Below are 27,888 nucleotides of genomic sequence, written 5' to 3'. Positions count from 1 at the left end.
AGGAGGAGAGAGAAGATGTGAGGAGAGAAGAGAGGTGAAAGAAAATGACAGAAGAGGTCATGTAAAAAGGAATGAGAAGATGAAGCAAAAGAAGAGGAGAGAAGAACAGACATAGGGGAAGGGGGACTGAAGAGATTTAGGGAGAGAGAAAAAAAGATGAAAGGAGAGGAGAGCTGGAAAGATGAGGTGAAAGGACGGCAGGAGAGGAGAAATTGTGAAAGGACGACAAGAGGAAAAGAGAGAAGAGGTGAATGGAGAAGGTTGGAGATGTGAGGGAAGGACTGAGATGATGATGATGGTGCTGATGATGCTGCTTGACTGAAGAAAAGAGATGAATAAGAGCCGAGATGTGATGTGAAAAGGAGGACTGAAGAGAAGAAGAGAGAGGAGAGGAAATGGCAGAACAGTGAAAAGGGGACTGAGGAGAAGAAGAAATGAAAAGGTTAGAGAGATGAGAGACGGACTGACGGGATGAATTGAGGAAAGAGCAAAGGAGAGACTGAAGGAGAGGAGAAAAAAAGTGAAAGGAAAAATGTTCAGAGGATATTAGGATAATATTATACGTGAAAAAGACTGACAAGATGAGGCAAAGTAGAAGTGGAGAAATTATTTTCTTGAAAATCCATAGGACATAATACCCACCTTAAAATGCAGATCTGGTTTTTGCAGGAACTCAGGAATATGAGGAATATGGTCAGCGGGAAATGAGGTTCTAACCCTTGACCCAAAGTACACATCAAAATGTCCATTCATCAATCCATCCATCCATCCTTCCGCCTATCCGGGGCCAGGTTGCCGGCGTAACAGGCTTAGCAGGGAATGCCAGACGTCCCTCTCCCCAGCAACAATTTCCAGCTCTTTCTGGGGACCCGGAGGTGTTCCTAGGCCAGACGAGATATATAATCTCTCCAGCGTGTTCTGGGTCTACCCCGGGGCCTCTTACCAGTTTGACGTGCCCGGAAAACCTCCAAAGGGAGGCGTCCAGGAGGCATCCTGATCAGATGCAAAGGAGGGGCTGTACTACGAGCTCCCTCCGGATGTCTGAGCTCCTCACCCTATCTCTAAGGCTGAACCCATCCACCCTAAGAAGGAAGCTCATTTCGCCCACTTGTATCTGCCATCTCATTCTTTCGGTCAATACCAAAAGCTCATGACCATACGTGAGGGTTGGAAAGTAGATGGACTGGTAAATCGAAAGCTTTGCCTAGCTTTTTCCCTCACTCGTGAACAAGACCCCGAGATACTTAAACTCCCTCGCGATTGGGATAAGAGTCAGTACCTGAGGCCATGGTGCTCTGCCAGAAACCGGTGGATTGCACCCTCCAGGTGGGGATTGAGTCTTTGCCCCAAGTGAGGGACATCAAAATGTTGATCTCAAAATGAGCACGAAAGCTCACAAGAGTCTGACAGCACATGGCCTGCAGCTAGACAAAACAAACTCTCAATGCTCCATCTTTACAAAACTCCAGCTACCAAATACACACAAAACTGGAATAACCATAAGCACCTAACCAAAGTAGCATATCCAAAGGTTCCTCTAAACAAAGGCTCACAAGCCAACCAAGTTGTCCCAGGACGCACAACACAATGAGGCAACCTAGCTACATCAACAAAGCTCACCCACAAAACCAAACAAAGCATGAGCTGTAGCACTTACTTCCAAAGCTGCTTGACCAAGCTGCCAAGTTGCAGACACAACAGTTAAGGTAACAACTTCCTCACTAGAAATGTCCTAGTTCCTCACGCTCCAAACCAAATTTGACCATGAACCCAAGCATCTTGAGGCATGCTAGGCTCCAAGCAAGTTAGCACATACATAAGACCCGACAAAGGACACTGATCTATCTCACAATCCTAGCCATTGTACAGTATTTTAAAGTTAAACCCCCCCCCAACAAAAACAAGTATTGAAACGTGCAATGATAAAATCCAAAGAGCCACCACAGAGCCCAAGCTCCCCAGCCCATCTAACTAGTCAACGTACTAGCTAACTAGTCTCAACCCTGGTCTTCAGATAGATACTTGTGGTGGGTACTTATGCACCAATTCCATCGGAACCGAAAAGCAACCAGAAGCTGGCAACCCTCCAGCAACCAGGGAAATGCTGCCAAGACATTGGCTTCACCCATATCTTCACCCACGTTCTCCACCAAACTAAGTGAAAACAACAAACTGATTGGTCTCCTGTTGAGATTAACCACTTCAGCCTACAAAGGGGATGCATGGCTCCTCCAAACTAATGCAGCTATACTCTCAAAGCAAATGCTTATTAAAGCTCAAATAAATGGGTTTGCAAACTTAACAACGTGGGGTCAAATACTACTCTCTTCCAACATCCACCAAAAACAAACTCCACAAAAGTAACCACAGTTAACCAGACAGAACAGGACAAGAAAGCCTTGCGAGATACTCCCAAAAATCTACTCCCAAAAATCTAGTCACAATGCTAAATACCAAAGGCACTTAAATCTGTACTCATAAAATGTGCTTAGCCTCAATTTAGCAACAACAAACCACAAGGATGACAAACCAGATTGGTCAGCCATAATAATAAAGCCTCCTTGGTCACACTAAGGTTAGATTTATCATTACCAAATGGGTTGGGATCCCGGACGAGCCCCCATTTGTCACAAACTGGCTCAGGGAATGTGACAAAAAGGGAGTCCACGTAAGGTTATACATGAAACCAAACTTTTTTTTATTAAATTAAGGTTACCTTAAATGGAGTGTGCAAATCAGCAAAATCAGCATATGAATGTAGTGCAAGAATGTGTGGCATATGTGCTGTGGAGGTGTTCAAGATGCAGAACCAAACAAAGGTGATGCCAGGTGGATGTGTCTGTAGGATTAGAGAGTGAGAATTAACACTGGGGCAGCATTTATAGCCTGGGAGGCACAGGTGAGCTCAATCAAGCTGACGACCCTCCCTCATCAGCCAACTGCCTGCTGAGGTTGGCCAGGGCAGCCTCCAAACAAGGAGAGGGGCGTCACAAGGGGAGAAGAGGAGGTCAGAACAGAAATTAGTTTTAAATAAGAAGAGAGGCTCTGCAGTTTGTCTTGGCGTCATGCTCCGAGCTCCACTGTCACGCTCACATTCAGGTAAACACTCTACATGCCCTTGTGCATGTGTGCTATACATAGACACACACTTACTTACTTACTTTAGCTGAGAAACTGTCATAACAACTGTTTGGGCTCAGTCATTCATAGTTTGACCTAAATAAACAGCAGTATGTGCGATATGCAAACTTCATTCAAAGAGCTGAAACATTATTTTAAGCCACATCCTGGAGCCTCATTTCTAAAAATACAAAATATAATTTAATAAAATTAACTCTCTGTAAACTAGGTTTCAGCATAATAAATAAATACAAAATAAAGGACCCTTTGCTGCTGTATTTATGAAAGGCTGCGTCTTTTTTATTTTCTGTAATACTGTGGAAAAATAATTACAATTTGAAAAAAAAAAAGAAAAACAGAAATCAAACATGAAAATAAAATAAAATTCAATAATATATTGTATGTTTTGTACAGTTTTGTCTGGAATAAATGGGATAAACAAGTACTCAAACCCAACATGAACATAATACACATGAACAATATATAGGGATAAAAATAAAGAGTTGGAATATGGAGAATATATGCTTATATGAACACCTAAACTGTCCCTCTCTCAGCCACATGCACAACTCCACTTCAAACATTTTCAAGTGCAATATGGAATCCTTCTCACTGTACTGATCATCGTCTTCATATGCTTAGCGATACCAAGCTGAACATCAATTAATCCTGTTCACTCGTGCAGCTGTTTCAGAGAGCAGACAGGCTCAGCAGCTGGATGAGGGATGAGCTCGGCTCCTTCCTCGTGTCCTAAGGCCACGCAATGTCTCCTTCACTCTGTCTTACCAGCTGTCCTGCTTTATACTAGGGTTTGACTGATACTTCTTCTTTTCCAACAATATTTAACACCTTCAAATATGGCAAATATACAGCGTTTCCAACTGAATCTCCTTGACATGGTGGAAATGCCTTTAAAGTGCCAGTTGACAATAAAATATAGATGAAATTCTGTTTAGGTTTTGCAGCTTTTTAAGGCAGATTAAAGTTATAATCCTTCAGATTTTAGTCACGCTAGATTTGTGGTCTCAGCAAGTGCATTTTGATAATACAGTTCCCGGTGTTCAAAATAAGATGTTTATCTACCACAAAGGGCAGCAAAGAGGCCAGTATAGCAACAAAAGGAGAGCAACAAGTATTTCTGTTCACTTGCATGTTAATCAGACTGAATTAGCATTACGTTTCACTTCTTTATTCAGTCTGACATCGTGGTAATGTTGGCCGATCTTTGCTTAAGAGTCAGGGTTATTTTTGTTTTGTCCTAACCATCAGTCGCGAGTGCTGTATCCTGTCCCTCCTACATCATTTCAGGCTGTTCTCATATACAGTTCGTAGCTATACCTACAAAAAGTAATGCATTATAATTCATATTCAACCAACTTAATCAATTTGTTACGTACTATAAAGAGCGTCATCCCCATGTAGGGTGAGGTCGGGGTGAATGGATGGGTCCAAAAACACAGGACTTTCACCTAGCAGATCGCTGTTTCTGTCCCGTGTGAAACCAGAAGTCAACGTTGATTTATTTGTCACCTAACTTCCGTACTTAAGTTACGCCACTTCCGTAGGTATTTTAACCCAAATCAAAATCTTTTTTGGAAACCTAACCAAATAGTTTTGTTGCCTAAACAAGTTCTGCACTTCAGAGGCTTGCGCAGGTGCACTGATCGCTCGTGTTGCTGGACATTTGTAGGAAAACGTACGAAAAATAACTTTTAGTAAGATGACATACGAATTGTTGTATGAGGATACGTTGGTCATTTTTAGTTGATGTGGAAGCTGTGGTATTGGTTGCTTGGAAAAATCAAAATTTTTCGCAAAATATTGAAGAAATATGCTGATAATATCTGATATTTGCCCCAAACAATCAGTCAAACCCTAATTTCTACAGTCCAGTGGTACTAACACATTTATAATGGCGTGAAAACACACTGGTGTTACAGGCTGCACACACACATACACACATGCATGTTCACAGATGGACACATGCAGTGCATGTGCATGTATGGAGATACAAACAGGTAGCGCACACACACACACACACACATACACAGTCACCCATGAGCGTACATACACATAAACACGAGAAACACAAATGGCTGCTGCATTTGTTTGTCTGCTCAGTTCATTTTTTTGCACAGTCTTTTGGCACTCACTGAAGACTCCACAAGGTAAAAATGGACACCGAGCCACTCGAGTCAGTCTTGGCCAGGAATGGCGCAGCACAGCACAGCATGGAACAGAGCAGTTAACTGTGGGTCTGGCCTGGTTCTAGCCTGGGTTGGCCTAGTTGAGACAGAGTTTTGGCTATTTGTGGCCTGGCTGAGCAGTCATTTTGGCCACAGACACACACATGCCCTCTCTTTTTTGCTGGGTTGATTAATCCGAACCCCCCTATTCGATGCATACAAAATGAAATAAAATACTGCATGTATATAAAAAGTTTACACACACTTTTGACCACAGTCATTTCTTCCACTGGTGAGGTAACACCACAAAGTAATACCAAGAAAATACAATTTAAAATACTGATTTTCAGAGAGAAATAAATGAGGATGATGTCATGAGCTCATGAAGCTATATATTCTCTAAACACAGACTCCCTACCCCCCAACATACACACATTAATGCAAGCTAAGTTTGCTATACCTACTCCATATGTAATCAGCTTGAAGGGAATTTGGAAGAAAGCAATGAGAGGAGGGTTTGCTATGTTGTGATGTTTCCTTTTTTTTTTTTCATGAAGACAGGTTCAACTTCTAAATTTGGAAGCTGGTAGGTGGCTGTTAAAATGACACGGGGGAGAGAGTAAAGCGTATCAGTACACACCGCGGTGAGAGGTACATATGGAGAAGAGGGGAAAAGACATGAAATAACAACTTAGTGGAGTAAACACTTCCAGATTCCCCTTCTAAACTGCATACCTTTGTCAGCGCTGAACCAAATCTAAACATCTGTTTTGCATTTTTGGCTTTCTGTCTTTTACATATTTATACGTCCCCACTGTCAACAAAGGTAACGACTAAGTACCTGGATGGCCTAGCTGTGTATTTGTTGGCCTCAGTAACTCCTCCGTGTCAAATTTACTCATTCTACACAAGGTCATAACGACATTTCAAGTCAGATGCAAAATACTGCACAGCTACAACTCTGTAAAAAGGTAGTAAAGAGGTAATAGTATGCAGTACCAAGGCTGTGATGACCATATAAATTTAAAAGGGTGCTCCATCTGCCGTTCTTCTCTCCATAACTACTGAAATGGTTTATATAGTGACCTTGGAGCTACAAGGTTCCATCTGATATTCTAATCAGACATGGCGTGCCTGCGCTTTTCTTTCTGAAAGTGTTTATTCAAAATAGGGGTAATAAATACAATTTTTACTGCCCCTTAGCACAGAATTACCATAATATACTGTATCTGTGAAGGGTTGATAGCGTGGCTGATAAGTATAAAGACTCATTGATTACCTCTAGAGGTGCTGAGATATCTGGCTTCACTTTGCAACCCCTGGTCTTTTGTAAATCACCGTCTCATCTGCTATTATTTTTAGGTGCTCAAAAATGTATGGTAGAGATACAGGAGGGTGGCTCTTCATTGCATAAGGCCCCTCTTTACTTTGACTATTCAATAAAGCATAAGTGCCCTTAAAGAAAAGGTCAAACATCAAGAAAATGTCGAAGCAATTCCTGGCGGTTGCCAAAACAAGTTTAAAAGAGTCATGTATTATTTAAAGTCCATTAAAGGAACAGTGTGCAGCATTTCGGGGGAATCTATTGGCAGAAATGGAATATGATATTACTAAGTATGTTTTCTTTAGTGTATAATCACTTGAAAATATGAATCATTGTGTTTTCGTTACCTCAATGAGCCGCCTATATCGACATACCGAGAGGGTCCTCTTTACGGAGTCGGCCGCCATGTTTCTACAGTGGCCCAAACCAAACCAAAAATGGACAAACCAAACTCTGGCTCTAGAGAGGGCCATTCGTGTTTTCACTTTTTTGTGTCGGCCACGGTAGTTCTCCTACAAATTTGGCACACGTTTCACTTGGTTGCTATCTGCAACCTCATCAATAGATGCCAGCAGATCCTACACACTGCACCTTTAAAGAATGAAAACTGAAGGAAAGTTGCATTAGCGATAGAACCTTATAATTTCAAGCTCAGTATAAAGTAAACAGCTGCTGCTGTAGGGGCTAATCAACACATTGTCACCGTAAAAGGTGAAGACGTGTGATGGCACGATGAAGAGTTCAATCCAATCTCACGTGGGAAGCTCAGTGTGCAAACATGAAGCAGTTCTACAACCGGTGGGAACTTAATGGCACACAAACGTAGCTGCTTTAGACAAATGTTTTCAGTGCTATGTTCACACTGTGAGCAAATGTATAAGTAAGGGGCTGAAAGTCAAATTATTTCCTGCAGAGGCAAACGTCCGGAGAAATATCTCACATATAAATTGGCCTAATCTGTGCTCACTGCTCATCAACAGCCAATAGAAAAAGAAAAAACAGTATGTCATTTGATGGTTGCAACTTTGCAACTGCACTCAACTGCTACAGTAGACCGGTACAATCCACACTGCTTTTATAAGGTGATCATAGTGTGAATTTGGACTTGTTGGTGTTGGGTAAGTAAGCAAAACTACTCCTGCAGACTCTGCAAGGTCTTACCAGACAAACAAACTGATTTTCTCTCTTGGTGGAAAATAATTTGGTAGTGGGACAGCGGAGATGCATTAAAACATGGGACTTGTACAGTAGCGGCGTCAGTAGAGGTTAGTAGTAACATTTTAAACGCTGATTATTATAAACCTGTGTGGTTCAAGGCCAATCATACGTACCAAAGCTGACACAATACAACGGAAAAATCTCTGACATAAAATACCACCAAATTTTCTGTTGCAGTGAAGAAACCAGTATACTTACATATAAATGTACAAAGTACCTTATGAGCTAGATAGAACCCTCTGTACCTTCAGGTTGATATGTTAGACTACACTTGAACCTTCTCATTGCTTTCAAAGTGAGCAGCACCGCTCAAAGTGAGCAGCTGCTTGTTCTCCATCCATTATTTTGAATGTCGTCGACGTTTGAAAAAGGCAGTCCAGTCAGAAGACTGGAAGTCAAGGAAAGAGTTTCACACCAAACAGAGAAATCCACCAAACAGATTTGCCCTTGCTGGATATTTCTCATTTTTGGAATGAAGCTCTTCAAATTTTCTAATTTAATTCTACAACAACATCCACTTTGAAAAACATCATCCATCGCTTTTTTTTAAAGAAACTCAAAACGTTTCCAATAACGATCACGTCGCCACATACACATTAAAAAGTGAGTTTCACCCAAAACGCTGAACCTTTGGTCCACAACTCCTTATAAAAATACTATAAAATGTTTCTGAATGCCATTTTTTTTTCATACGTTTCGGTATAAATATGGAAAAAAAAATCTATTCTACTGTGCAAGTGAGAGAAACAAATACTTTTTGACACTTGAGGGTAGGGGAGGTATCTTTTTGTACAAATTGCAGAAATTCATTGAATGAAAAAGCGCTTCCGCCACACCTCGTTTCACAAATACTGTATATACAGCATTGACCTCGAGTGAAATGTTAAGTATAGAAATGTATCATGATGATTAAAAAATGAGAGATGAGGAGGATGATGAGCATATAGAGACGCTTGCTACCACTCCTTTCCTTTCCTCTCAGATGTGGCATGTACAAAACCCTCTTTGTCCAGACCACCTCATTGTCCGCTCTTTACAAAAGAAGACACACCTTTATAGTTTGTGTGTGTTGGCACATGAACATTGGCACTCTGGTCACTAACTGTACCACTTTAAGACGCTCGGTCCCACTTAAATCAAGGTAGATCTTGTAAGCAATGGCCACTGGGCAGGTTTAAGTGAGGAAAAAGGGATCAAAAAGTGCCAAATATATTTATAGTCCAAGCTGCCCCGTTGCTGCAATACATCGAAACAAATAGGTCTTTAAAGATCTGTGTGTATGTGTGTATTTTTTGCAATATGTGAGAGTCAGAAAATGCAAGGAGGTTTACTGTGGGTCACTGTACTGCATCACACTGTATAAGTTTGTTCAAGGAAATAACTTTAAAAGGACCCAGATCTCCATTTGCACTTATTTACAGAGATGGGGTGGGAGGAGGAGAGTGTGATGCAGGGAGATGATCCAAGAGCAAGATGAGGATTGCAGGAAGAAAACGGTTCCGCTGCTCCTCCTTAAGCTCCTGGCGCTCTTCTTCTTCAGTTTCTTCAAAGTGCTCTTCTTCTCTTTTTGCCTCTTTTCTCTTGATTGTGGCTCTCGCTGTTACTTTGTTGGAGCATCAACACTGCATGCAACAGAAGGTCTGCGCAAATGTCGGTGAAGGTCGCTTTGCATGTGTCGTATGTATTGCTGCTAACTATTATATGTGATGCTGCTAACTGCTGTTTCATTGGTTCAGAAAATGAACCAAATTCCATGCACTGGATGCTAGAGAAACAGAAAATGGATTTTTGAATGTTTATGTATCTTTTTTTATATTTATGTATGTTTATGTTTTATGTGTAATAAGTACTGCAGCTGCAAAAAGCAAGTCAAAGAGTGTGTATGTGTGTTTCTCAAACATGAGTCTGCATCCGCTGTGTGTGTCTTTGGGAATAGTCAGAGGGCGGAGACGAATATGAGAAGCGGGTGGAGGTTCCATACTGCCCCAGCCCTGTTTCAGGACTCTGTTGTCCCGGCCCTGGCCCTGGCCCTGGTCCTGGTCCTGGTCCTGGTCCCGGTCCTGGCCCTGGACCTGGACCTGGCCCCGGCCCCGGCCCGGTCCCTTGTCCTGTTGGATACATCTCATAGGCTGGCCCTTCCTCTATGGGTGGAGCAAAGCCCATGCGGTAGCTGGGATACTGGGAGGGGTATCCGTAGTTGTCATAGGACAGCTGGGTTGTGCTGTCCAGCAGGCCGCAGTCTCCGGGGTAATCTCCAGGCGATTGAAGAGCTGGATTGGGAGGTGCTTGCTGGCTCTGCGCCACCCTGGTGAAGGTGTTGAACTGGGCGTAGGTGGCATGAGACATCCTGGAAGGTGGGCGGGGGTCGTAGCAGCCCGCCCTTGAGCCTGGCACCGCACTGGGGGGAACAGCACCGATGGCGCCGGCTGGGGCTCCGCTGGAAGTGGCACCAGCTGGTCCGCTGTTGGGGTTCGGGGAGCGGAACTCGCCCTGGTAGTGGATGGCACGGGACTGGGGGCGCGCCTCATCATGGGTGGTGGCTCGGACGTTGTAGTATCCGTTGGTTGGATCCTGTGATCAGAGGGGAGAATATTAGTTTGACATTATAAGAAGCAACAACACTGGGCTAAATGGTTAAGGCACCTAAACATCTGGTCTGTGCTTGTATTATACCATGTTACATACTTGTATGTCTCATATTATATGTACTGTATTATCAGTCACATTACAGGCTGATATGATTGGTGACGTCGGTGAAGTGCAGTTGGTGGCGTGCTCATGCTATGTTCAAAAATGTCATGGTGTGTGAGCGATGCAGCGTACAGTATGTGTATGAACACGACACATAATGATGCAACTTCATTTTACCAGGATAAATAATGGTTTTTCAATAACCTGACACCCGCCAGTTGGTTTGTTACACAGAACCATCTGAGAAGCCGTCATTGGAGGCTGTTTGGAAAAGGGCAGGCACTTTCAAAAAATACTTGGCAGGTGATCAAATGAACCATCTGTCAATCAAAGTCTTGCTGAAGCCAGTCGGGAGAAGAGTGAAAACATCGCCTTCAGTGCCGTACTTTGTTCTTCTTTCAATGAAGAAATACTCTCCAGTTCTGATAGAACTGATGCTATTGCAGCATCAACGCTAACCTCTTCAGGAGCTCCCAATATTGTTTAGAACCAACAGTTGCCTTTCCACGTCGCCTAACACTATGGTATCAAACAAACCTAAGCAACGCCCGTAGCTGCCAGTAGCTCATCACAGGACGCTGATTGGTCCGTGCTCCGGCTCGCTGGACACGAGATTCTCGTCTGATCTTGTGACATCGTGACAATCCAGGTTTCCAATACAAGGTGACAGGAAGATCACCTGAGCAATAGCTAACTCTGGAATAAAAGTTCTACTAGGGTGGTTGTACACTAACAATGTTTGAAACAGTTTGTTTCCTTTAGTTAGTTTGTGGTACTGAGAACTAAAACCTCATAACACAAGGTTTTGAGAGATTTCAATTTTAAAGAGATTTAACCGAGCAGAATCCTGCAAATGATGCATTAAGAATCACCAACATCTGTTTTTGTGAACTTCAGTGGCACAGATTGTGAAAAAAAGTGGTATTGTTATGAAAACCAAGCTTATAACTGCAACCTGAGGAAAAAGTAGGAACTTGTAATTGATGGATATGACCACAAAGTTCATGACATATGAAGTGTCTGTGTGCACCATGCAGGACATAATGTTCAAGATGCTGCCAACAAAAACCCCATCCAGAGTCAAAATGCTAAAATGTTTCTGTGATCGACTGGCCACCTCACCTTGAGCTCGTACTCCTCCCTGGTGTCGCTCTCGCTCCGGATATCCTGCTTCAGGTCCATGTCGTCTTTGAATGGCTGAGTGGAGGGAGAGAGGGAAACAGAGGGCAGAAACTAAACCATCAAACAACGAAACACACACACGGAAAGAGGGAGGGTGAGAAAGGAAAGGAGGAGGAAGAGAGGGAGGGGAGAGGAAAACAGAGTTTCAGCTTTTTCATCCCAAGAGAGTGGAAGACGAGAAACGGCTAGTTGATGGAAAAAAAAAGATTTTGGACCGAACTTTAAAACCGCTCCAAAGGAGCCTCGCCGATCAGATTCTCCAAAACCTCCAGGGCCAAACGCTTTTCTAAAAGGAAGACAATGTTAAAGTGAGAGTGCGGTGTGTGTGTGTGTGTGTGTGTGCGTGTTCATGTCCGTTGTTTCTGTCTGCAATTTAAAGTGTGTGTTTTTGTGTATTTGCAAGATTGTTTGTGCATGAATCGTACTTAAAATATAAGTGTAAGTAACACTTTATAAAGTGTGTGCATGTGTATATGCGCTTTTATGTCCATCTTTGTTTTTCCCTTCATCTGTGTGTATGTACAGTACAGTATGTGCTTTCTTGATTTTGGGTCGAGTGTGTGTGTTTGTGTGCATATTTTTGAGGTATTTTTGTGTGTGTGAATTTGCAGGCAAGCCTTGGGCGAGTGTCTGTTTTACTGTGTGTGTGTGTGTGTGTGTGTGTGCCTCTCCTGCCATGTCGCCTGTTGTGTCGGTGTATCCGTACATTTAAGCCCATTGACCCATACGCCTCCTCTCCATGGCCCCCGGTGACTCAGATGGGTGTCTACTCACGGAGTACATGGCCTTGACCATCCGGGTTGCCGTGGAGACGTCGGCCGCCTCCTCCTCCAGGCTGTGGGTCTCTTTGTTGACTGTCTCTACCTTGATGTCTGGCTTACCGAGGGTGACAGCCCGGCGACCTGTAAGAAAAACACAACCTGCGGTCATATTCTGGGTCAAAATAAATTATTGATTTATTTTAAAAAAGCAAAAAAAACAGCAACACTTCATTCTATTTAATGCTGTTGTAATCTGGTCCATTATTTGCCTTGTCTATTTTATTTTCTCCAGTATTCACCGTGAGGGAACAAGGTGCCAGAAAACTGTCCATTCCTTTGGCATAAATATCCTCTTCGAGGTTACAAAGGTTGAAAATGAAGATGAATATTTTGTAGTAGATCTTTCTGTCAGAAAGATTGATGTTGATTATTTCTTTTAAGTCACATATTTGACTTGGACTGAAGGCCAATATTCTTTTCATGGTATTTTATGTAGTTTAAAGCTCCTGTGTGTGTAGGATTTCTAAATATCTGACATTGTTGGTGACTCCTAGAGGCGATTTCAAAAAGACATGTTGGGACTCTTATTTTCTAGAAACAAAAACTTAGTTAACTTTAATGCTGCATAAGGCAATTTTGTCTCAAATGACAGCAAAATATCTGAGTACTTTATCACTCAGATATTATACAAAATATTGTGTTTATCAAATGGGGGTGTGAGTACCCCTACGGGTACTTTGGAGTACTGCAAGAGGTACGTGAGATTTTCAAAAATGTTAATTTAAAAAATATCAGTTGTGCATAATTCCTGAAATAATTATACCATAATAAGTTCAATAAAACATGTAAATGTAAGTTTGATAAACCACACTCTATATTAAATTTTGCTATTTTCAATGCAATAGTTAACTGCTGTAAACTGTCAACTGCCGCAACAAACACAATCTGTTCAGTTACGTTTTGCACCCTGAAATATTTCAGAGGAGATGCATTATTGAAAAAGTTTGAGAACCACTAAGGTACTGAACTGTCTAGTCTCCTCAACATTTAAATACATCTTCTTAGTTGCTGAGCAGAAGGTGGTGAAAAATGCTCAGTTAACATTTATTCCAGTTTTCTCTTAATTTGTTTGTTTTCAGAAAGATTGATTCTTCTGAGCGAAAAAAGGTTTATCTTCAGCATTTTAAGTACCTTGTTACTGTACATAAATGTGCTGGCAAATATACGTCCGTCTCATATTTAAATAAACCCCAGAGTTATTTTCACATAAAAGTCACGATGGCGATCTTATTACTGTATGACCTCGTAAGATTTCCGAAACACTTCCAACGTGACTCACGTCTGAATTGAGAGTTGTCGAATTAACATGAGGGCTACAACAGCACAAGGTTAAATATGCACATATTTAAGAGATTAAACACATTTCATGTCATTTCATTAAAAGGTTTTAAGTTAGGTTAGCTATGTACAATAGGATAGGACAGTCTTCTACTCTTTATCAAAGCAATAATTTCGGGCCTATAACACGTGCCTATTTCTATGTTTAACATTGCCTTGTGTCACCTGCACAGCAATTCATTTTAATGTAGATATATTGTACATATTTTTATAGTATTTTTTCATATTTTCATTGCTATTTTTTTCTATGCAGCTTTCATTTTAATTCAGATATAATGTACATATTTTTACAGTATTTCTTGTATTTTTATTTTTATTTTCTTCTACTCTGTATTTATGTTTCTTGATTTTTGTATTAATTAAATTTTTCTCTTACTATCTTTATCTATGTTTATGTTATGCGCCGATACACCAAAGCAAATTCCTTGTACCTGAAACCTCTTGGCAATAAACCGGATTCTGATTCTGAAATGATAAAACTACTCATTTTAATCCATATATATATCACCAGCACAGAGCAGTCAATATTTGTCAACATGAACAACTCTCTCTTCCCAAAGCAGAGACATTAAAAGTAAAGATTTAAATCTGTGAAGTCTTGAGCTGCAGCGTCTCACAGCAAATGAGAGACAGCTTATCTGGAGCCACAACGATGTTTGTTTGAGTTTCTATTTCCAAACGGTATCTTTTCTGTAGTGGTGTTATCAGCTCTGAACCAGAAAATATACTCTTATCCCCAGAAAATCCCTCCGGGGACTCTGCCAGTCACCTTCATTGTCTTTCCCAATTCTTTATTTGCTGTGGAGCAGCTCAAAATGAAACAACTTAAAGACACCACATGTTCTTAGCTCTCTGCTTTGCAAGAAGTGTGGCTTGGGCTTATAAATGCTAAGTGGATTGCCGTCGGCTGTAGAAATAACATATAGGAATTCATAAACTAAATACTATTCACTGTTAAATGCTCTTGTTTTCTGCTCTGTTATTTATGTACTTTATCCAGTGTACAAGCAGCATATAAATACGATTGATTTAAAAAATAATCATACAATTCCATGTCAGTGGAATGAAAAGGGTACAGTAGGCGTTTTAAGGCAGTTTGCCATATTATATGAATATTCATTAATCTCATTTGAATAAAATGCTATACAGCTGGCATATGTTCCTTTCTTCAAACGTGGAGCGGCAGAATGACAGATAGGGTGAGTGGATGAAAGAAAGACTGATAGACGCATACACTACACACACACACATTAGAGAACCACTGTGTTGCACTCACTGCCTTTGCGTTGGCGGTAAAGGAAGAAGGCGAGCGCCAGTAGAAACATGAGCAGCAGAATGGAGGAGCCCACTGTACCACCGGCGATAATTCCCACTGGAACAATATCTGAAACAAACACAAGCAGAGAGGTGTCAGGGTTGAGGGACAGCTGCTGCCTCATTGTTACAGAAACCCGCACGGATCTTGTGTCATTTAAGCATAAATCACGTGTCCTAGCTTAATATTGAGTCTCTGAAGGCTGTGTATACGTTGATAAAGCATGCAAGTCAGACAACGGGTGAAAAAAGCTCTTTCTCTCTCTCTCCAAGATGTTTTGGTAGATTTTCTGAAGCTTGAAAGCTGAAAGAATAAGAGCCAGATAAGACTGACGGAGCATGAAGAAATCATTTTCTCAATGTAATGTGACGTACCGAGTCCTCACAATAAAATGAGTTACCATCCAGAATGGACTTATAACACCGATCATCTGTCGTCCAGCTGAGGCTACTGCGTAATGATCTTGCTCAAGGGCACCTCAGTTTGTAAGAGAAAGAAGAGCATCTTACTCAGGGACAGAAAAGGACCAGTATGTAACATTTAGGGGGATCTATTGGCAGAAATGGAATATAATATTAATAAGTATGTTTTCTTTAGTGTATAATCACCTGATAATATGAATTGTTGTGTTTTCGTTACCTTAGAATGAGCCGTTTGTATCTATATAGGGAGCGGGTCCTCTCAACAGAGTCCGCCATGTTGCACCGCCATGTTTCTACAGTAGCCAAGAACGGGCAAACCAAACTCACCGCTCACTCCCCACATAGACACACACTCTACACACTGGCTCTGCTCCAGATGATCTACGCTACTCTTACAACAACTGGCTCTAGAGAGGAACATTTTTCTGTTTTCGCGTTGGCCACCGTAGCTCTCCAACACGCTTGGCACACGGGAGAGGCTTCAGTTGGTTGCAATCTCCTCACCTCACCGCTAGATACCACCAGATCCTACACACTGGACCTTTAAGATACCATTGTGCATGTGATACCAAACATTAGATTTTAAAAACTGTTTTGCAACCTGCATTGTTTACGTCCATGTGTGCTGGCTTCATGTAGAAGATTTCTTCTTCTCTGTCTTTTGCTGGCGTGTTGCAGTAGAAGACTGTGTATTACGTCACCTGGGTGCTTGCTTGCATACTTTAAGGTTTAGCAAATGCACTGAATGTGTTTCCTCTCTTTTAGAATATCTGCAAAGACTTTTTTTTAAATGTAAAAAGCATGCTCTTTTTCCATGGCAGTCTTCTTCTGCTTTTCTTTTAGGGACACAATGCTACGTTTTAAGGGTCTTTAAGGGCCCAGTGGCCAACCGCAGTACTGCAACATAAATATCCTCTATACCCCAAAAAGCATGTTCCTCTTGGAGTGCCATTATAAAAGTAATGTCTGTAAAACCAACCTGTTCTCACTCCAACTCATCAAATGCCGGCGCTTGGTCAGTGGCCCTCAGTGTCTGATACAGACGCACTGAGGCACCCTTTCACGTCTGTATCAGACAGTCCGGGCTTTCAGCTAACTCCAGTGTAAACCTATCCGTGTCATTATTAGAGGGGTCAGAGCAGCTGACGTAGTATAGAGAGTGAGAAAGTCTGCATTGGTCAGTTGGTGGCAGAGGTTGGATGGGTCAAACATATAGAGGGACTTTCAGCCAGGAGACCGCTGTTCATCTCCCACAGTTTTGTTACATAACTTCTGTACTTTACTAACGGCAGTTACATAACAAGCATAGTTATTAAACGTAACAAACGTACTTATTTGAACTCAAACCACGATCTTTTCCTAAACCTAACCAATTAGTTTTGTTGCGTAAATAAGCCTAAATACTAAGTAAAACTACATTGGAAGTTTATTTTGAAGATAGTCTGAATGCATGTAACAAGTGGAAACTGTATGTTTCCTGTGAACACGGATGTTTATTTTGAAAAGACACCATGCATGTAACGAGTGGAAACTGACACGCAGTTATTTCCGCGTTTTTTTAGTTTTTCCATACCCGTCTCCTCCAGGGTGATGATCATGGTCCCGGGTCCGAAGGAGTTCCAGGCGGTGCAGTTGTAGGGCGAGTGGAAGTCAGACTCCATGACGTTGTTGATGGTGAGGGTGGAGAGGACGGCCCCGCCCTGGGATGGAGGTTTACTCTGCTCCACGGTGTACCTCTCCATCAGGGTGCCCTTCTCCTTCTCCCACACGTTCTCCTTCCACGCCCAAACCTGAAACACACAATTTAGGATTATTTATTATTTTGGAATTTGAGGAGGATGGTACAATACAACTAAGCTGTTGCATAATGTATGTACATAAAATATGTTAATCCCTTAGGAGCCACAGTGTAGTGTGAGATCACACTGGAGTCTCAACTGACCTGATTACGAGGTGGTTGGAACTCCCTGCTGAGTATCTCAGGTTAAAGTTACTACAAGGAACTTTTAACTGGTAATGAAACGGTTTCAATTTCAAATCCAAATTTTGCCTATGGCACCAAAAGGGCTAGAACCGGCCCTGCTGATGCCTCTATATGACCTACATAAGCAAACGAGACCATCAGTGAGAAGATTTGCTATTTCTGTATAATTATTCTTAATGCATGTCATCAGTGCCAATGGGTCGGATGAAATCACGCAGGTTCATCAGAAACTTCCTCAGCTCAGACTCCAGCGGGGCTTCCCGCCTTTGACCTGCAGTCAGAGCTCCGGCGGGATGTGGAGAGTTCCGGGCTTGATGGCTCCTCCTCCAGCCAGGAGCAGAGCTTCGTCTCTGGGAAGTCAACACCGACACCATGCTGCTGGAGGCCCAGGCCATATTGCTGGGCCCACTGAATGGAAAGCAGGCATCGGAGAACCGCAGACTGTCAGACCCTGCTGCAGTAAAATGATTTTTCTGATGGTGGTACTCTCGTGCTCGGAAACACTACCGGTTTTGTCCACAGGGACCGCCAAAATCAACACAAAATGAAAGTTCCTCGTAGTAACTTCAACCAAGTTGGTATAAACTTCTTTGTTGTTGTTTTTTCTTTCTTTTTTCTTTTCTTTCTTTTATTTACTATTATACAATTAATCTATCTGAGATTTTTACTAACTGTAACCTTCATATTGTTTTTGACATGCTGTTGTGGTCTCTTTTGTGAGTTGTAAAGCATTCTGTAGTTGTGTTTAAAAAGTGCAGGTTATACTTATATGTGAGCAAATGTTACAGGCCACTAGAAAGCACTTTGTAGGCAAAACTTGCTCTCAACCTCACTGTGTGATCTGCCACTTAAAAGGGATTGCATTAAAACGGTAAAGCAGGTGTACATCAATTTAGGATTCAGTTAAGATCAAAGGCTGGGTACATCTGCGCACTAAAACATTTGCAAACATATAAATCTGTTCCTAATCAACACAGCAGGGGGAAAAAAACTTCAAGCCGATAGGAGCTGGCGCGATGAAGACGCAATTTCCAATATGTTTCATTTGTTTGATTTTTATCTAAACTCCACTTCTTACAGCTGCAATCACCCGGTTCCCCCTCAGGGATCAATAATGCTAATTTCACTTTATCTTATCTTATGTAATATTAATCACAACAGACTTGTGTACACACCTACACACACTAAAACACACACATATATAATCACAAGTAAACACTCAGCAAACAGATGGGCTGGTGTTAAGAAAGGTTAAGAGAGACTAAAGCGAGTCTGGGCAGGAAATACATTCTAAGGAAAACAAATTATATTCTCACACCTTAGTAAATATGTATTTTTTTCTCCTGGTGCAGTATGCGCCTAATTAAAGTTTTCAGGCTGGGAAAGAAAGAATTTCCTCACAAATAAATCAGAACAGTATGTGTACATGAGCGATAAAAACTCAAGCAGGTTTTTCTACTTAAAATATGCTGAGGTCGAAATTTGAGGGTATTAAATATGGAACATGGCATTATCAAATATACATAGAGCCATATGTTGGGCTAATGTACCTTTTAACCTGGTTTTGAAAAAAATTGGAAATGATCAAGAGTGGATGAAGGAGAAATTAAATAAAGACCCAAATCTTCTGCTTTTTTTCTCTCTCTCAGACAATCTTACATAATGCGTCTTTTCTGTCTCCACAGTCTGCTTCTCAAAATCCTTCACTTTCTTTCTTTTTTCCTCACAATGATTTTATTGCACCACCTCAGTCTGTATTTCTGTCTCCCTTTCTCAATATCTCATTGCCTCTATTACACACACACACACAGACACACACACACACACACACACACACACACACACAGCATCATACTCCATATTTTATAAGTCCTTGTGTCTGTGCATTAAGCCGAGACTATAATGTCGTATCACATTATACGCTCTGAGCTCTCTGCCAGTGCAGCAGGGGGCTGAAGCTTCCTAAAAGCTCTGATTTCTGTCATGTCGGCACTGCACAATTGGATAATTGACGCTGAAAGGTACAGAATTTTACTCTCCCTCCATCTCTCTCCCTCTCATTTCAATCTGTTTTACCCCGACACCCTCTCTCACTCATTCCAGCCTTCAAACTCAAATGTTGTTACTGGCTTTTTTTGTGTGATTTGTGAGCATTCTGGTGTTTTCCGCTTTTTTAAAAGGTTTATATCACATAGGCCTACCGTACAGCTCATTTTGTTTCTTATATAATGCACGGACATTTTTATATTGATCAAGTATTGTACTCAGCGACTTTAAGAAAAGGCAGGAATGAAGAAACAGCGTACAGTTCTGCAGTTACGGCACATTCGGGAAGATATTCCATTACAGTTTGCTGGTGAGGCAATCTGTGCGAACGCTTTCTTATAGAGAAAAGATGGTTACCACTTTGCAAGGGACCACTGACTTGGAACGGTTTCGCCTGGTTGGTCCAATTCATACTGAAATCAAGATGGTATGGACGCTGCACTGACACTTTCACGGTGAAGATAACAACTATTACTATAAGTAACACTAGAAGCCGTGTTCTCCTGTTTTCATGAATCTTATCTGCTGCACTCCAACATTTCAGTACTGCGCGTCTCCTCTTTCATATCAACCAAACACTACAGCAGCTGCTTTTGATGAGTCACACCTTCCACCACAGAGGAGGAACAGATCGTCCTCGCACACTCATTTGGAGAACAATGCCACTTGTGCCAATCGTTTAGCTAGAGAGCAGAAATAATTTTGTTTTAAGCAGGAACAAGGATGTGTTGTGATCAGGATTCTGTTTGAGGCCGATGCAATCTGAAAAAGGTCGAGCTCCTCTGCGGCAGATTACAACTTCCAAGGATGGACTTACTATCTTATCAGGTGGGGGGGTGCTTGCGATGTAACACTTGATCTCTCCTCTCTCCCCTCTGACAGCGTACTGGACTGAATCACTGGAGATGATGGGGGGGCCTGAGTGGGTGAGGCAGGATGAGAGAGAGAGAGAGAGAGAGAGATGGAGAAGACATAGAGACATAAGAGGATTACTACAACAAATCATAGTACTCAATCAAAGTACACTTGCATTAAACTTATGCTGCATTCACATGGAATCAGGCAGACAGCAGACGGCAGACGGCAAACCGGATATCATTTTAGTGGACGAGGGAAGGACGGTAAAATTAGGTGTCAGACAGTCCAATACCTGCAACGGTAACGGTAGACGGCATTGCTGTCCAAAGTTAAAATATTTTAATGTTTTGCCATCCTCTGTGACGAAATTTACAACCTGATGTTATGTATCTATAAAGTTGTCCAAGGTTGCAATAGAATATCAAAGGAACAGTGTGTAGGATCTGGCGGTTAGTGGTGAGGTTGCAGATTACAACTTCTCCCGTGTGCCAAGCGTGTCGGAGAGCTATGGTGGCTGACGCGAAAACGTGAATGGCCCTCTTTAGAGCCAGTTGTTGTAAGAGTAGAGTGCTTAGAATGTGTGTGTATGTGGGAAGTGAGTGGTGAAGCAAGAGAGAGAGAGAGCAGCGACGACGGCAGCAAGTAACGTTATCGACTACGGCCCAAGCAGGAAAAGTTAACAGAGTTTGGTTTGTCCATTTAAGGCCACTGTAGAAACATGGAGGTGCAACATGGCGGAGTCCGTGAAGAGGACCCGCTCCATATGTAGATATAAACAGCTCATTCTAAGGTATAAAAAAACACAACAACTCTTATATTTAGGTGATTATACACTAAAGAAAGCACACCTATTAATATCATATTCCATTTCTGCCAATAGATGCCCTTAATTGTTACACACTGGTCCTTTAAGTGAAAGCTGCATTTTATAGCTACACGCATTACAAGAATAATGACATAAAATAATGAAAATGAATGAAATGCAGCATTAATAACATATCAAAAAGTCATTACCACACCAACCCTTACTATAAGAACCGTAACCAGGGACCACCAGTGAGAAGATTTTATACTATATTTCATAATGCGATAATTTTTTTCGGCAATTTGAAGCAGTAGGGTTTTGTGCTCATTGATGTTTGTTTCCCAGTTGGAAAAACAACAAAGACATTCAGAGCTTTGTGGGTGGGATTAAAAGCTGTTTCATACCCACAAGCACAGATTTTCATCTGAAAACGTTGCACAGAAATTTATAAAACCTGATTTTGTGGGTTCTTATGAATTCTTGCACACCTCTGAGGAACATTCATGCGAGGGGAAAAATGCGTTGGACGGACCTTGATTTCAGCAGATGTCCACCTGAGGAAATGTATGTTTGACTAATAAATTTTCCGTATTCCCATACAGCATTTTTGCATTTTACTGGTGAGAAACAGCTTAAAGAAAGAGGTCATCCTCATGATTCAAAGCTAGAATCCATTGAAAGAAAACAGGTGACAGCCAGCCATTGAATGGCTAGGGCAAAATAGGACCAGGTCACACCAACCTCTATAACATGATTTAAAATGTTATATGGTTCTTTTGTGTGGGGTGAACTTTGACCCTGGAATTCACGCTCTTGACCACCTATTTATACTTCAGAGCTACACATTATGCTACGCTGTAGCTGATGTGCGTCTCTTCAAAAATCGAACAAAACGTCAAAGGTATGGAGGCAGCAGAGATACCACAAGGAAGTTAAAGAAAGACTCATCTACTGCTGCAAAGGCATCTCCACTGGAAACCTACTCACCGAATATTATTGCTCATATTGCACAGTGGATGAAAGAACCTAAACGCAGCCATTGCACAGCAGTAGTCTCTTATTCAGTAATGAGTCAAGGCCAAGTGAAGGTTACCTGGATGTAACTCGTTATATAAGTATGTGTGTAGTCCACCGTCGCTCTGCTTCACAAAGTAAATGAAAGAATGTAAACACAACTACGGCGGGGACTATAATTAATGCACGATACAGCCGGATCATGTATGATGTGTCTAGTGTTCAAATGGTGAAATCCGGTGCTGAAGTATGGAATAAAACCTACTGTATGCCATAAGTAACTACAGTAGGACTATGGTTATAACCTCTTGCGTCAAGTTATGTAAAAAAACAGCTTGAGGACCCAAAACAGAGAAAGCGATCATATTAGCTGTGTTGTACCATCCAATAACTTTCTTCTTCTCCACAAAATGCATCATATTTTGCATTCAGTTGGGAGAAGGAGTGTATGTTGCAAATATTTATGTTTATATTATCTGTATTAACATATAGAGTGCTCCAAGGATGACATATTTTTGTAGGCCAACCAGGAAGTTAGCATTGCCCTGGTTCCCTTGACAAAAAGCCAATGGGATTTTTTCATTGGGTTTTGGATTATTGCAGAAAAAAAGCTCTGTGGCAAACACACGTTTATGATACTTACACGTTTTGTTCAGCAAGATAATCTTCACAAATGAACACCACTTTTATGATTTCTGAAGTGTGAATGCAATCGGCAGAAATAAAAAGCTAATGTTAGACTATAAACGAACTACACCAAGGTCACATGATCGAGAGTATACATAACAAGGCTGTGGCTCAGAGGGTAGAGCAGGTTGTCCACCAATCGGAAGGTCGGTGGTTCGATCCCCGGCTGCTCCGGGTCACATGTCGATGTGTCCTTGAGCAAGACACTTAACCCCAAATTGCTCCCAGAGGCATAGCCATCGGTGTGTGAATGAGTATTTAGATTAAATCCTGATGGGCAAAGTTGGCACCTTAGTAGCCTCTGCCATCAGTGTATGAATGAATAGGTGAATACTGACATGTAGTGTAAAGCGCTTTGAGTGGTCGGAAGACTAGAAAAGCGCTATATAAGTCCATTTACCATTTACCAAGGCTGTAAAGGTGAACGAGTGGGCATGATGTTAGCAACCGTCTTTTTTAAGACACATAAAACCTTCAAAATTCACAGGGTATTTATTTATGTATTTTATATTGTAGAACAAAACGTTAAAATCTCTTAAGCTTGTGTTAACCACTGACCTTTTTTCAGGCATCTAATTAAAAAAAAACATTAAAAAACCCATTGACTTTCAGCCAAGGGAACCGGATAATGCTAACTCATTTCTGGGTTTTAGGACTCATTTCTGTAGCACTTTATTGCCCGGTTAGTGAACGAAAGTAGCCACTAGCTCACCAAGCTCAAGGACGTGCCAATGAATGTCGCCCTTTGTCAGTTGGCGAAGATTTAAAGAGCGTTTGTGAACTCCCTTTTCGTCATTGTGTTCTTGGTGAATCAGCTTTGATTTATTGAGTAATTGCCGGTCTCTCGGGGAGAGAGTTTTGACATTGAAATGTTGGCTTTGAGCCCGTTTAGGGCTGAAGAATTAGCAGTGGGGTTTGGGTCAGGCTTGGGCTTGAATGAATCAGACTGGGTTGTTGCCCACGCAGTACTTGACTCTGTACATACGGTGGCTTCAGCTGTTGGAGAGATACAGATACGTGTATGATGTATAGAATGATCATAGATTAAACAAACACAACAAGGAGGTCCATGTGGGTTCATTATTCATTTGTTTGACACATAAGCAGCGCTTTGCTGTGTATAAGAAGTTCTCTTCTACATGTTGTTTTCTTATAATTTCTGCTAATATCAGCACTGTTATTAATAGCAAAGTAATTGGATGGTAACTGACCGTTGACAGTGAGTGTAACCTCAGTCTCTCCCACTCCAATCCGGGGCACGATGGCCTTGCAGACATACTGGCCTGCATCAGCCTGGCTCACTGACTTCAAATACAGCTGGTTGTTGTTGCTGAGTACCTGGACACACACACAAACAAGTATAAGTATGCATGAGAAGCAGGATAGGAGTAGCTTTGTGAGGTGGAGAGTGGAGATAGACAGACCGGGAGAGATGTTAAAAAGAGGGGAGGGAGATCTATATTTAATTCATAAAACATGTTGATTTACTCAGCAGGCTCCATTAGTTTTTTTCCTGGAGCTTTTCTCAACTTGTTAGGCATGAATTAAAGATTTAAGATATGAAGACGGAGTCTCACTTCTTATCGTGTGCTTTACAACTGAGCAAACATTTATGAAGTCTAGGTCTCGGACATTAATATACAGTAGGCTTGTTTTATGGAGGATTTGGCCGTAGTTCTAAGAGTGGGATTAACCCCAATATGAGATGCTCTGACTTTCTCTTTCCTCCTGCATACATTGAAATAGAGAGATGAAGTCCCACCCCTTCCAGTGGACCACCATGGGACCTTATTTCGGAAAAAATATGAACGGTAGTCAACGGCAAGAGACAAATATTTTTTTGATCCTGTCTGAATTGTGCCATGAATCACACATATGATGTTTGTCAATTTAAATCAACATTTTGCAAGTCAAGAAAGTCGCAGTTTGTCGTAAAACTGTTGAAGTATAAGACTATGAAAATACGTAGGTAGAAAGACTACGCTCCCAAAATTCATGTAAGTCAAGTCGCTCTCTCTGAAGCTACAATGCCTGTGTGTTTCTTACTGGGATGAACCCACATCAGCAACGGGTCTCACTCGTTCTTTCACATCCCGGCTGATAAAAAAACCAGGAGTCACTGGATAAAACACATCAGGTAAGATAACGTTTCATTTCTGCGTGGAACATATTGGTATATTATGCGAGACAAGAGATGTAGTTCACTGAGTTTTTTCACACAAAGCTAAATGATACTACAACAAACCTACGACAAATTGCGACGTCATATGTGTGAATCATGGCGCCATTGAAACGGGATCAAAACATTATTTGTCTCTGCCAGTGACTACCGCACATATTTCTTCCGAAATAAGGTCCCATGGTGGTCCAACGGAAGAGGCAGAACTTCGCCTCTCTATCTGTCACATTTAAGTGAAATAAAAACTAAAAATCTGGCATGAATATAAAATATATACAGGGTCAAAAGTCGGGGGGAAGGTTTGATGGTTTGTTCTCACCATGCTGGAGCCCTTCTTGGTCCAGGTGAGGGTGAGTGGGGGGTTTCCAGACCACTTGCAGTTCAGAGTGACGTCAGCGTCCACATCTACCGTAACTGGCCTGGGCTCCACTACCAGTATTGGGCCAACTGAAAGAGAATATAAGCATTAAAGCCCCTGTATGCAGACACTTTTTAATAAAATACAGACTTGGTATAATACAACCCGATATCACACCAAAGCGTGTAATAGACCCACCTGTCCACCAGACGACAGCGAGGCAAAACGTGATGTGACACACTTATTAACAATTACATAAAATAAGTATGTATACTTAGTAAAATATGTACGGAAACAACGTAACGCCAGTAAGGATAACAAGTGACAAACGTCACTACAAAACACATATAGTACATTTTCCTCTTCGCCCTGTAATTCTTAACAGTGAAACGGACATACCTTTTCTTCATTCCTTTTCTGATTTTTCAATTAATTAAATTGTTTTATCTAAATATTTTCAGTAACTAGTAATAAATGACATAAAACTTTGTTGTATTGATTTAAACTGACTCTGAGAGAAGAGATTAAACAGTAACCATCTATTGCAAATGCATTCTGCACAATACAGGAAAACGGTGTACTAACAAAATAAATGCAGCGTGGCTCTTGAAACAAATACTGACAAATATAGTTACTAGAGCACATAAATATCATCAGAGTCCCACTCAGCTCAGGAGTGTTTGCACTCTACTCACAGTGCACATCCACCAGGATGCTGACGTTGGTGCTTCCCACAACGTTGAAAACCTGACAGGACACAGGCTCAGTGAAGAAGGAGTGATCTGCTGTGGTCACAAACACGCTTTCCCTGGCGCCCTCCAGCAGCACGCCGCCTTTTGCCCACCTGACAGAGAACAACATCACCATTTAACAAGTTTTCAAGCGTTACAAATCATTGTTATGTGTGTTTGTCGGCAGGAGATCTCAAAAGCATATTTTTGGTGGTGATACAAATGTTAGACAATGAGTGTTTTTATATTATCAATTAAAGCTATTAAACTAGCATTTAAAACGCCTTGATGTCAAAACCTGAGGGAATGATTGCAAGCTAAAGAAATACATTCCTTTTTATTTCTGTTATCCAGATATATGGCTCAAAATCATATAACCATATTGCACATCTGCCATTAGATGACATTTTAATATACACTCAATAGGCTTAGTGCCTAAGTGCCTGGCAGTGCTCCCACTCTGGGACCCTCTGGTGCAGTCTCAAACCTCAGATTAAAACCACCGCGTTTAAGTCCAGCATTTAGCAATTTCAGAGCTTCAGCGCTGTCACTTAAGATTAAAGTCGGTGTTTAATTGTTTAAACGTTCGATACTTTCACCAATTCTGTTCTGCAAGCAGAAATTACAATTCAGGATCGCCTCCAGACGGCGGTTACAAGCAGATTGGAAGAGATGAAAGGAAATCTATTGGCATTAAACAGAATTGCAGTCTGGCTCCTGATGTTGGACTGCAGGTATCAAATGAAACACTGTCCCCAAAAAACAATGACCATCATCAAAAAGTCCTGAACTGGACATAAAGTTGCTACAATGCTGTCAAATAGAGTAGAAACATATTGATTGTTTGATAAATAGTACAGAATGTTTAGATATTGAAGTCAACTCAGTTTTTCTATTTACAGGTACTATGTGAAGCAGTTATGTATTAATCATTTTGTTTTGCCAATGTGTGAACGGACTGCAGCGCAACTTAAAAACTGAGACCTTCCCTGACTTTCATAGTTGCCTTTGGACTGATTTCTATCTGAAGGACTCGGGACAGTATTGGTGGAAAAACCCAAAGGATGTGACGTTTATTCGTGTGGCTTGCCTCTCGTCAGCTAATTCTTCCAGACTCCCTGGTTTGATCTGGCTGGTTAGTTGGCTAGTTAGTTGCCGTTTGCAAATTACTTTATCAGCTAACGTTACAAAGCAACCAACGCCAGCTGATGAAGTAATTTGCAAAATGGAAAGTTAGTATCATGAAACCAAGGGGTCCAAATAAAATATAGGGCTGTCAAAGTTAACGCAGTAATAACGTGTTAATGCAAATTTGTTTAAACGCAACTAATTGTTTTAACGTATTAACTCAACTTGCAATTTTTAGGTTGTAGCAGGCTCAGTTTTAAAGCTAGGATGAAGATACTGGTATAGTATGAAACTAGAAAACCTAAAGAATCCATTGGTACCAACCATGTCATACTAGCTTGTGAAGGAGGTTCAATAACGCTCCAAACTTATGCAAAATTTTGGCGAGGAAAAAGTGTCATGGCCATTTTCCAAAGGGGTCCCTTGACCTCTGACCTCCAGATATGTGAATGAAAATGTGTTCTATGGGTACCCACGAGTC

General features: G+C 41.4%; 1 protein-coding gene across 2 annotated transcripts in view; it reads right to left on the bottom strand.

Annotated features, from left to right (window-relative positions):
* Nucleotides 1-5,088: 5,088 nt before the first annotated feature.
* Nucleotides 5,089-27,888, bottom strand: part of kirrel1b (kirre like nephrin family adhesion molecule 1b) — a 96,177-nt gene continuing 73,377 nt past the window's right edge. Inside the window, exons 7-15 of one of the 2 annotated variants that reach the window (XM_037787571.1) lie at nt 26,244-26,392; nt 25,510-25,637; nt 24,223-24,349; nt 20,465-20,565; nt 17,191-17,407; nt 15,157-15,264; nt 12,496-12,623; nt 11,662-11,772; nt 5,089-10,419 (exon numbers count right to left, since the gene is read on the bottom strand). In XM_037787571.1, the coding sequence (XP_037643499.1) occupies nt 9,742-10,419; nt 11,662-11,772; nt 12,496-12,623; nt 15,157-15,264; nt 17,191-17,407; nt 20,465-20,565; nt 24,223-24,349; nt 25,510-25,637; nt 26,244-26,392 (1,747 nt within the window). In that variant the 3' untranslated portion in view covers nt 5,089-9,741. The remainder of the gene's footprint in view (nt 10,420-11,661; nt 11,773-12,495; nt 12,624-15,156; nt 15,265-17,190; nt 17,408-20,464; nt 20,566-24,222; nt 24,350-25,509; nt 25,638-26,243; nt 26,393-27,888) is intronic. The other variant, XM_037787573.1, reaches the window with a different exon arrangement.

This window comes from Sebastes umbrosus, chromosome 12 (genome assembly GCF_015220745.1).
Source record: "Sebastes umbrosus isolate fSebUmb1 chromosome 12, fSebUmb1.pri, whole genome shotgun sequence".
Taxonomy (NCBI): domain Eukaryota; kingdom Metazoa; phylum Chordata; class Actinopteri; order Perciformes; family Sebastidae; genus Sebastes; species Sebastes umbrosus.
Note: the sequence above shows the minus strand (reverse complement) of the source record. Positions and strands in the feature narration are given on the sequence as shown.